We start from the raw sequence: 12,461 nt of genomic DNA, 5'->3' as shown, positions 1-12,461 counted from the left end.
TAAGCAACATCCATGTTGACATTCTAACCATAGATAGAGCTAGAGGACATGAAGAGTTGAAGATAAATGAAAGAATAGTTCACATAACTCCTCATGGGAGAAGTGAATAAATGAGCTGTTTTTATCACGCATCAAAAGCTTACATTTGAATATGGGGAAATGATACATTATATCCGTGCTGAACCCTGTCATCGTCAGGGATCACTAGGCAGTCTAATTAGACAAGGTCTGGGAGTGGTTCTGTGACATCTTGGTGATCTTAAGATTGGGAAAGAGGAGGAAGAGGAAAACTATGAAGGCAGAGTGAGGAAAAGAAAGAAAGGCTGGGGAATATTATCTTACCTTTATAATAAGGGAGTACAAGTATACATCTATTCAATAAAGAGGAGGGAGCAGGGGAAGAAGCTGACATTTAAACCTCTTTCTTTTCTGAACTAATTAAAAGAATGAATACACACACAAAGTTGGGTACAGAAATGTATTTCACTCAAAAGGAAGAAAAAATCAAGGAAATGGGGGAGGAGGAATTAGAGGAAGAATAGATTAATGGAAAGATTAGTCCTGAGCAAAACCAACTTACAAAAATATTTTAGTTCTTTTTGAGGAGACGAAGAATGGGAATCTAAGGGGGGGGTGCCCATAAATTGGATAATGGATGAACAAGTTATAGTTAAAAATGTCATTTTAGAAATGATTAGGAAAACAACCTGCAAAGACTTACATGAACTTATGCAAAGTGAAGTGAATAGAAACAGAACAAGTTATATAATGACAACAATATGGTAAAGACAAGCAACTCTGAAAGAATTCGGAACTCTTAACATTGTAATAACCAATCACAATTCCAGAGGTGATAAAACGTGCCATCTATGTCCTGATAGAGGTGAAGGACTCACAGTGCAGAATGGGAGAAATATTATTTGGATGTAGCCAATGTATAAATTTGTTTTTATTGACTACATATGTTTATAACAGATTTTTTTCTTTTGTTCTCAATCTTTAGGGGAGAGGTAGTTGGGATGGGAAAATGAGAAGGCAAATTTTGATTGAAATAGTGTTGTTTTTAAGATGATAAGTGAGAGAGTGGGGGTGACAGAAGTGGTAATATACTAGAAGACATGGATAACTTCTGCACGTAGAAGGTTTGACCATAGGACAGAGAAGTGCCACTTTATCATATCAGATAGGCGTGAAAGAGGACATAATGGCATAAGGCATCTGGGTGATGTGAGATAAAGAGGTGAAAAGAGAGGGCTCTTGTTAAATGACTCCAATTTTTTTCAATGAAGTATGAGGCAAGGTCTCAACTGAGTGGTGAACGTGGCAAGGTGTGAGAGGGGGACATGGGAAGTTTGAGGAGGGATGAAATGGTTTGGAAAAGCCTGTGTTGAAATGAATAGAGAGCTAATTATGGAGGTATAAAAGGATTGATTGCCTAACAATAGTGACGGTCCATTTGAGGTAACATATGGAGTGGACCCAGATACAACAGATCATCTCTACAAAGATAATTTGTAGATGAATCTGACAAAAGGACAACAAATAGATGTGAAATGGAACAGATCTGCTGGTACTTCTGTGGTGATCTGTCCCAAACAGATATGATGACGAAACTTAAATTCTATAACTTTATTATACATTGTGCTATGTTGGGATTGCATTTCCTTTTAAAACAACATTAATTTGAATTAGATGCCCTGAAATTAAAACTGGATCTTTTTGAAAAATTTTAAAGGTTTGCTTTTTATTGTCTTCTATTTTTACATTTCCTTTACATTTCTCAGATTCTTAGTTTACACTGTCAGGTTAAGAGCTCTTTAGTGTTTAAGAAAAATTTTTGACAAATTTGCATCTTGATTCAGATTAATAAAAATTGTTGTTCAATGTTTCTTTTCCCAACTAATTGAGATCAAATGATTTACTGACAAATGGGCAGTATGCTATGGATATATTTGGTACCAATTGTAACAAGGAAATGAAATTACCTTATTTTCATCTAGATCATTTATCAGATTATGATGCTGCTGATATGTTTTGAGGGCCAAATCAAAGAATTTTATGAGATTCGCTGTTATTTGATTGATGTCTGCTGGTGATATCTGTTAAGGTGGGGAGGCTTAGGTGGAAAGGCAAAGCAGAAGGAAGATGCCTTCGTATTTTCCTGCCTCACATAGTTGGAATTTTGTGAACAGGTCAGATTCTTTCCCAACTCTTCCCTTAGTCAGCCCAGGATCGTGACTTTCCCAAGTCAATGCCTGCACTTTGAGGGAGGTCTTTGAATTGCCTAAGAAAGGACTTTTATAGGCCCTTCAAATCTGTATGCAGCCTATCTGCCTCTAAGTAAAGGGTCAGGCCTTTTAGTAAGTTTTACTGGGCCTCCTTAGACCCATGACTCATTAGCTTAAAGTACAGGGTTGTGAATCAGGTGGGTTTTGTTGTTGTTTTTGTTATTTGGTATTTAGGAGCTTATAAAAGTCATTGATAAATCAAGACCACAGGATTCTCTCTCATCTGACTCAGGCTCTAACAAAGAAAAAGATCTAGCATTTTGTACTAATCTCTGCATTCCCTACTAATCTTCACAAATCTTTGTCTTGTTTAGTCCTGTGCTGTAAAAGCTACTCATTGCCTCCCTCCATCACAATCCCCCCTCCAACAATGTTAATAACAGACATGAATCACATAGAATATATGGTTATTTATAGTTTTTAAATGAAAAAATCTAGAATTAAGAACAGTTTAAGAAGTGGACAAATCATGATGGAAATTCTCGCAGGCCTCAGAATAGGGGAGGGGGAATGATGAATTGAGCTGAACTCTAGACACAACTATCAATAACTAGTCTAACCCAGCACACCCATTAGAATCTGTGACCACTATTGACAAGTCTATAAAGCTGAGACTCTGGTCTTTAAATCTGCAATCACAAAACATCTCTGAACACCGTTGAGTTGCTGTGTCCCTGTTTATCTCACTTCAAAAACTTAATCTTGCACTCAGACACCTCAGCTCAGCATCCTCTGAACTCACTCCCCAGTGTCAAGCTCAGCGTCCCTTCCAGATGCCCATCCGCAATCTCAAGATCCCTGTGTGTGTGCGTGCGTGCGTGCGTGCATGTGTGTGTGTGTGTGTGTGTGTGTGTGTGTGTGTTTTAGAAGGATAGGGGATGACTCAATTGTTCATAAGAAATACAATTCCAAGAAGTCTATGCTTCTCGGTCCCAGCAGCCTTTCTGTGCCCTCAAGGAAAGTTAGTCTGAGGATCTGTTTACATTCATATGAAAAATAAAATAAAGAATTGAGAGGAAATTTAAGTCTATTTGAGCCCCTAGAAAGCATAGTTACCTCAATTATCTGAATATATCTGGAAAATACTTTATAGTATAAATTATATGGGCAATTACCTCTATTTTCTCTCTATTTTGTGAAATGATAGTATTTGAAACTGGAAGGTTTGCAACTTCTTGGATAGTAGAAATCCCTTGTTCTTTTTTTCTTTTGGCAAACTTTTCTTCCAATGGGAAGAATTTCAATATCAGATGTGGGGTATACTTTAATTTATAAAATTTTTTTCACTTGCCTCAAGATATAGCATATTAATGGAAACAGGGGTTTTATCTTTCTGTTAGAAATATTTTCTTCAGTACTTCAATTGGATTTAAAATATTTTTTATTTTAGATTTAATTAAATTTAGTTTTTGAAGTATATAAATATATTTTATCTTAAAAAAACTGTTACTTCCCTGATACTTACTATATCAGTAAGGCAAAATTCATGACCTCGAGGGTGACCATGAACATACCTGTATGGTTCAGAATAGCAAAGTATGAAAAACTCTCTATGTAGAAGGCAGAGGAAGTATAGCATTTATTTAGACACCAGAATATCAGATCCCAAGACCAAACCCCCCAATTTGATAGAGCAGTAATTATATTCCAAAACCAGTAAGCCCACCTTAATGTAGCAACAAAGAAATTATAACACAGTATTATAGCAAAGAACTAAGTCATCCTGTAACTTTACCCCCTCCTAGGGCCCTCCTGTAAACAATCACTCAAGAATCCTAACTGTTGACTTGCCTGAGTTCTCTCCCCCCTCAGTTCTCTGGTCTCCAAAGCTCCCTGGTTTCCACTTTCTGCCCAGAACTCTCTCTGTAACTGCCAACTCCAAGTTCCTGCTCCTTCTCCAAATTCTGACTTCTGTAGCTCTTGGCAGATTCTGAGTTCAATGGCTACCTTCTGGGTATTTATACTCTTTTTAGGGCCTGAGTGTTTCAGCCCAATCATTGAAAGAATTTGGGCCTGAGGCTTAGTGCCTAGTAAGTAAAAGGAATAGGTCTGCTAATCAAGCCTCCCTTTGTTGGCCTCACCTGAGGTCTATTGAGTGGGTGAGAAAGGTCTTTAATCACTGATTGGGATCACAAGGGTGTGGGCCTGCCTCTACTCAAGCCTCCCTTTGTTGATTCCACTTGAGACCTATTGAATGGGCAGAAAAGAGCTTTCACTTACAGATTGGCCTCACACTAATAATTATCCAAATACTCTTATAAACACCCCCCCCCAAAAAAAACCCCCAGTTTATAGCTTTTAACTTTTAGAATATAGCAATAATATTGACTACTGTATAAAATCTTTAATTGTAAAAGAGTTTTTAACAAAGGGAGGAAAAAGATGCTCAGCAAAGTTTATCAGAAGCAATACAAGCATTATAAACATTCTGTTTTAGAAGAGGTACTATGGTATAGTGGATAGCTTAGTTAGTATACTAATTTCCATATGTAATGGAGATAGGGATAATAAGTCTCTACAAGCATGCATAGAGTATCACTGATATAAGTCCCCACCTGGGACATGATGGGGAATCTGCTTCCTAGAGGACTATAATAACACAAAATAGAATTGGAGAGACTTTGAAGCATCATGCATGGACATTCGGCATCTGGTTCCTGTTTACTAATTATGCGGTAGACAGCCGCTTTTTTGATTGGCTTTAGTGATGGGATCAGAATTGGGTATAGGGAGGCATTCAAAAAGACCCTTTTTAACCTAGTCCTTCTTCTCTCATGGTTGGATTTCTTCTTTTAGTGTGATTCTATCCTAGCTAACAGCTTCTGGTTAGATATAGTGATATAAGGTCTTCTCCAGGGGTATGCTGGTAAATATTTAATAGAAGGCTCTCAAAAAAATGTCTGCAGGACAGACTTTTTGGTTTACTATGCATAATTAACATTTTCTCTTTCACTTTCTTAAGTCTTAGAAATCAATGAAATAATAAATTAAAGCCTGATTTGTAGTGTTAGCTTATTTCTAAGCTATAAATGCTCATACTGAGAATTTAACAATGAAGACAGGTGGACCTGATCCCAGCATACCACTGAGCTTCTCCCTCCAAAACCAAACCAACAAAGCTTCTTGAATATGGGCCTCAAATCTTTACCTGCCTCTGTGTTTGATTTTTCATTTTAGGGGAAAGGATTGGATATCCCTAATCTTTCAGAACTCATAAGGTCATAGCTTGAATTCTTTCACCTAAAATGACAGAATAAATTCTGAGGCAAAGAACCAAGGCTTACATTCACAGGGCCACATCTTGGTCATAGAGGGAGAGGACCGAAAGCCTCTCTCATTACAGAATTGTATCTTACTGGACATTGTTAGGAAAGGAATCACACCAAGTGGTCCAACCGAGAGATAGGAAGGGTTAGGTCAAATAGAGCTTTTTTTAAAAAAAAATGCTTCTCACCTCAGGTCCTGTTCCTGTCACCCAGCCAATCAAAGGTGCTGCTATCCACCATGTCATTAACTAACTGGAACCAGTTAAAGAATGTCCCCACATTCTTGAAATTCTGTACAAAACCCTTCCATTACATGTCATCATGACTCTCTTGGTATCAGGCTCCCTAGTCTCTGAGAAATTTCATCACTGGCACTCTGTGCTTACTCATGGGGACTAGCCAGTACCCTGTGAAAGGTAGATTCAGTATTTGTTTATACTTACTGTTTGCCAGGCATTATGCTAAGTGCCAAAGATACAGATCACAAGACAGTCCCTGCCTGCAAGGAACTTATATTCTAATGGGGTAAGACAAAATGTAAAAAAACAGTTAGAAGGGTGAGAAGTCCCAAGAGTGAATCCAGGGTTCTGGAGGAAAATAATGGCCATAGTGCTTGTGAAGGACTACATCTGGGTAAGATAAGCCAGAAGCTCTCCTAGCAGAGGTGGAATCCAAAGTTCTGGTATGGGATAGCTGAGGACGAGTTCCATGGTATGGGCAGCTTGCTATAGATATGGCCAGGAAGTGACTTTAGTTTACTCCCTGCCTCTGACACTTAATTGCAGTGTCACCATTGCTAAAGCACTTAAGCTCTGTCAGCTTCAGTTTACCTGATACAATAGTACTTGATTCACAGGATTGTTTCTCAGGATCAAAGGAGATTATACATGTAACGTATTTTGCAAATCTTAAGAGCTATAAACATTAGTTATTATTTTAAAATGTTGATTCATTGTTTATGTAACTAAAGTTGAATTTCAATCCATTGAAAATATTTCAAAGAATGAAAGACATTAAGCATTTTCTGACATCACATCTTCCCTTCTAATCAAGTACTCTATCTAATTCTCTTTTTTTCACAGAAAGACATTCAGGAAACATTTGTTAAGCACGGATTATGTGCCAGACACACTGCTAAACTCTAGCGATAAAAGGAAAAACAAAAGACAAGCCACATTCTCAAAAAGCTCGTAGTCAAATGGGAGAGAGAGCAATTAAAATATGTACAAATAATATGTGTGTATGTATATGACAAATTGGAAATAATCAGCAGAAGGCAGGCACTAGAATTAAGAAAAGACTTTCTGTAGAAGTTGGGATTTTAGCTGAGACTTGAAAGAAGCCAGGAAGAATAGGAGGTGAACATGAAGAGGGAGAGTATTCCAGGCACGGGAAGCAATCAGTGAAAATGGCCAGAGTTGAGAGATGGAGTATCCTTTTCAAAAAATGGTAGGGATTGGATCACAAAGTTGAAGGGAAAGGTATAAGAATACTAGAAAGGTTGGTGAGTGGGGCTATGTTACAAATGGCTTTGAATGACAAACCAAGGATTTTATATCTGATCCTAGAAGAGATAAGGAGCCACTACATTTTATCAAGTAGGGATTGCAGGGTCTGTGGCATGGTCAGAGTTGAACTTTGAAAAGATCACTTTCACAAGAAGTCATGAGTTTTTCAACTGACTCCTAGTTGAATAGCAATATTTTATCTTGTGTCTTTTCAATTTTTACTGTCCAAAATTTGTAACTATTTTTGACCATGGCTTTTTATAAAATACACATCCTTATACTTGGATGTTTCCTCTGTTTCCAAAATTTTTAACTTGTTCCTGGTTTACTTCAGATTTTTTCTTTTAATAAAAAAAAATGTAGTAAACCAAGAAAATGAGTGGGGAAAAATGGCTTTGTACAGAAATCCTTCATCTTAACCTTCATCTTTTGATAAAATGAAATTCAGCCTAAATGTATTTGATGGACTTGAGTCCTTAGAAGATAATTTCCTATCACAGTGCAAAAGACTTCATTCTCTTTAGATAAAGGTGGAAGCAAAAATTAATATCTTTCCATATGGAAATGAAAAGTTCTCTTTTTAGTAAATTTATTTCTAATTGTATGGATGGAATCTAAAAATTGAGGAACAAACAAAGCCTTGAGACGTAAAAGTTCAAATGATTCTGAGAGGCTTCTCAGATGGGATTCACTATAAATGCTACGCTTGAACCATACTCTATTAATTTCTGATCATGTCTTCCAAATAATCCTACACACAAAGCTGTGTTACCATGTCTCCTTCATTACTCTTGGTGTCATGTGTAACCTTTCCCTGTTACTATGGTGGTATGGACAATTAGATATGGAATATGGCATTTCATCTGTCATATTCCCAGTGTGTGAATTCTAAGGCTACAATTTATAAGACTTCACTATGTGTTTGAGTGATATAGATAATTTGGACAAACTGAATATTTTTGTTCTGTTTAACTTAACTGTATACTTAGACACTTGAGCATAAAAGGAATTACTTTTGTCCCACCTTATCCAAGTAATTTAAAACAATGTCAGAGAACTTTTAGATCAGGGATAATTTCTGAAGAATACCTCTCAAGATGATGATTCACTGAGACAACTTCCTGGGTCTAATCTTAAAATCAATTTGGTCCTAACTTAATATTAGTTCTGTCCAGACTATTTTCCATTTATTGTCAAGTATATCAGATGGGATAAAAATGGATTGCTAAAGCTAGCTCAATTACATCTATCCCTCCATTTACCAGGCCTACTATTCTGCTATGTGTAGAAATTTGATTAGGTTGGATGGAGGGCATGCTCTTTGCAAAACTAACCATGCTTAATTAATCCCTAATAATCTGTTTTCTTAGTATTTGCCAAAAGTTAATTTTTGTATTCTTTCTCAAATCTATTTTTTCATTTATTAATCATTTGTCATTTACCACATTGCATTCATATTTGAACAGCAGGTCTTGTCCCCAAACGACAGCTAAATAGAAAAACAGTAACAATAATAACTAAAATAAGTCAACATGTTCTACTGGTATAAATTTTGGTTCCTGAAATATTTCAAGTTTTAATTTCATCAAATAGATTTTAAAGACATTTATATGTAATTTCTCTATCTAGTATTTAAATTCAGGAGCAGGAGCTCTTGCTGGTGCCTTCATTCATGAAAAGCATGCACATACGATGAAACCTGCGTAAGTATATTTATTGATATAAAAATTTAAATTAGTTTCTTCCAAATTGTTCTGTGAAAGTGGATAAAACATTTATTCAGAAATTTGTGAAATTTAAGTTGCAGATGTTATCCAATGAGAATTTGAGTAAATTATAATTATTTTAAATGTTCCATTAACAATCATAGATGATCTCTCTAGAGTATAGTTGGTTGAATAAGAAATTTAATCATAAAAGGAGATACCATTAATATTTTTTTAAAAACAGTAACCACACGAAGGCACAAAAGATAGTTTAATGTAAAGAGAATACTTTAAATATTCTTTTTAAAACTATACTTTAAAAATTTCAGCTGTCTCACATTCATGCACAAATCAAAGGAAACTTCACTGCTGTGTCTAATAGCTTCTTAAATGTGGCATGTTTTTATTAAAATTATACCTACTTTTAAAGCTGCAGATATGTGAAGATCCACTATAGGAATATTGCCTCTTCTCAAATACTTTATAATCCATGAAAAACTGCAGTAGCTGAACGACAGATTGACTGTGTAAAAATGTAATACTTTTCTATTTTATATCACCATTCTCATTTTTCAGGGACACCAGGAATGTGAATTTAATATCACAAAAAATGTACACCTTTTCTTGTTGTCTGGAGAACTTACGGATACTTCCTTTTATTTTTGTCTAGCACCAAAACTAAATCACATGCTGGAAAGAGGAGAAAAATACTGCACTTATTTTAGAGTATATGTGATGACGAGACTGTCTAGACTCTTAATAGATAATATAATAATGTTTGATTAGTTCTCTGAAGCTTCTCAGCCATTGGCAAAGTGGGGTAATCTTTATGAGAATTACAATCCTTTTTGATTTAAATCAGTAATGTAGTTAAGAAAATGTCAGGGTATCATTGGTTTGGTACATAAAAACTCTCCAAATTTAAGATAATTTTCTGAAATTAATTTGAACTTTCCCATACTTTTTAGGATTTGTTGGTTTTGGTAATAGTTTTGATTATTAAAGATACTTTACAAAACTAACTTTGAAAGGTGACAATTTTTGTGATCTCTGTAAAGATGGGCATTTTCCCCATTCCTGAACCTCTTTGAGATGATCAAAGGGAAATATGTTCCATATGAGAATATATTTTGTCTTTTTAAAATAAAATCATAATCTATTACTCATTCAGTGAAACTTGTTTCTTACATTTTCTAACAGAATAATTTTGTCATATAGCAAATGTTCTCAAACATAGTTTCTTATCTTCCCCTTAACCACATATTTTTGCTCTTCCGTACTATGTTTTTCATTATATTTACTTACTTCACTGGTTTTTATTGATCTAGGTATTCCCTCCACTGGCAGAGATCTCAATTGCTCCATAACTTAGTAGATGGTCTTTGAGAAATGGCATGGCTTACAAACTCATCATCCTGCAGTCAGCTAGGTGTAGAGATTCTTTAAATTTAACTAGGCAGGTCCTCAGGCCTCAGGCAAATAGTCAATTAATGAGCCCATACTCAAAGGCCTTCTAGTTTGGTAGGATCTGCCAGAGTTTGTACTCACCCTGCATAGCTTTCTAGAGCTCATGCTTATTTCTGTGCCATGATAGATCTTTAATGAAGACCTAATGAAATAGGGTCTTTAATGAAGGTTCATTGTATTCTATAATCCCAAAGGATAGGCCTTTATTGTCTAAGATAATAAAACAATGTTGTAAACACACAGTAATGTAGCTGTTAGGGCCTGATTTTGGAGCAGAATTCTTAAAAAAAAAGTTGTTGAATGGCCCAAAATTAGACTTAAGGCCTGGAATGGAATACTCTATAGTATAGGTCTACTGCCCCAACCCAAAATGCCCTGGCTTGCACCCTGAAGATAGTACTTTTCATTTTAAGGGTCTCTGAAGCATTGTTTGATTGTAATTTCCACAAGAAGGAAAACATGTGTCTAATGGAGGAAAAAAATCAAGAGGTTTCAGTTATTACTAATTTTTTGATTTAACACTTAGGTATGTCTCTTTTTTTTAGCTATAAAAGGGGCATACAATACCTATGTAATTTACAAGATTGTTATTTACATAAAATGAAAATGATATAGTGAATGTGCTTTGAAAAACATGAGAATTTTTTTACACATATAAAGAATAGAATTTTTTCCCCCTTAGACTGAACAGCTGAGGAAGCTTTGTACTCTCAGGCTGGGTTCTTTTCTCTAGGCACTAATGCCCATAGCCTCCTGGCTATGTCTTTGAGAACATGGGTTAGCTAGATGCACTTACTACAGCTTCTCCTTGGATATCTTGATCATTTCCCTCTCCAATACTCTTTTTTATTTAATTAAAAAAAACCCTTGATGGAGTAGTTAGGAGGAAGCTGGGCTATTCTGTCTCTACTTATTTTGTCATTTTGAAGAGAACCTGCGCATGGTAGGCATTTAATTTTGAATAGAACCTATAAAATGAGGATAATAATTCTTGTACTACCTATCTAACCAAGTTATTGTGAGGAAATATTATATAAACTTCAAAGAGCTATTTTAATGAGTTATTATAATAATATATTTCCTAAATGTATGCAGCCTCTGGCCTTAGGGGCCTGGAAATGTTTACATTAGCATCATTATCATACATCAACAATACAATACCACATTAAGTATCTCATCCATCCTGAGAGAGTGTTCTTACCTATCTTAACAGTGTTATAACTTAGATAATGGAAGCTTAGTGCTTTTGATTTCTACTCCAAATGGACTAGCAAAGATGAGAATAACAAGGAAGAAGCTAGCTCAGGGGTGGGGAATCTTTGGCCTTTTAGGTCCTTGGGTGTGGCTTTTTGACTGAGTCCAAATTTTACAGAACGAACCCTTTTATTAAGGGAATTTGTTCTATGAAGTTTGGATTCAGTCAAAGGACCACACTTGAGGACCCAGAGAGTCACTTGGGGCTTTGAGGCCACAGGTTCCCCACCCTTGACTCTTTATCTTATAAAATGGACAGAACAAGGTAAAATTTGCAACATTAGGCCTGATAATATTGTGTCCCATGTTCTCAACCATATGCAAAAAATTACTCCTATTTAAAAGTTATAGAAATGTCACTATTGTGATATGTAAGCACACCTCTAAGGTGAATGCTCCTGACCTAAACCAGTGGCCTTGCTATTTGAGAACAGACACTTGAACCACCAGTATCATCTAGAGAACTATCTCTTCTGATAAAATTTTAGTGCTCTAATTATATCAAGTTGTTGAGTTCAAATTCAACACATTACTTAACTGGATGGTCAATAAGATTAACTGTGCTAGATGCCGAGGATAAAAAAATGACAAATCATATGATCTCTGCCTTCAAGAAACTTATAGTCCAGCAGGGACGTGAGACAAATTTATACAAATGATAATAATAAAAGTCATAAAATGCTTAAGTGTGTAGGAGAGGTCAGACATAGCCTGGAAGATCCAAAGGAAGAACAATCACTTCCAACTAAGGGAATTGGGGAAGTCTTCATTAGGCAGATACACTTCAGCTAGATTATGAATAAAGTAAGAATGTAAATAGGTAGAAATGAGTGGAGAATCATGCAGAGGTAATAAAATGTTGAAAAAGTCATAGAGACAGGATCAAGTAGCAATGAGTACTCCAGGTTGATCAGAGTATGGCACATGGAGAGAGGTACTATAAAATAAGGCTACAAAGGCGATGTTATTAAA

The 12,461-nt window shown here is 35.7% G+C and overlaps 1 protein-coding gene across 1 annotated transcript in view; it reads left to right on the top strand.

The window, feature by feature from the left end:
* KYNU (kynureninase) overlaps nucleotides 1-12,461 on the top strand; it is a 132,995-nt gene that overhangs the window by 76,512 nt on the left and 44,022 nt on the right. Inside the window, exon 10 of the mRNA XM_036743507.1 lies at nucleotides 8,692-8,765. Within this exon, the coding sequence (XP_036599402.1) occupies nucleotides 8,692-8,765 (74 nt within the window). The remainder of the gene's footprint in view (nucleotides 1-8,691; nucleotides 8,766-12,461) is intronic.

The sequence above is a fragment of the Trichosurus vulpecula genome, chromosome 2, assembly GCF_011100635.1.
Source record: "Trichosurus vulpecula isolate mTriVul1 chromosome 2, mTriVul1.pri, whole genome shotgun sequence".
In the NCBI taxonomy this organism is placed as follows: Eukaryota; Metazoa; Chordata; class Mammalia; order Diprotodontia; family Phalangeridae; genus Trichosurus; species Trichosurus vulpecula.
This window is presented reverse-complemented; position numbering and strand designations above follow the sequence as displayed.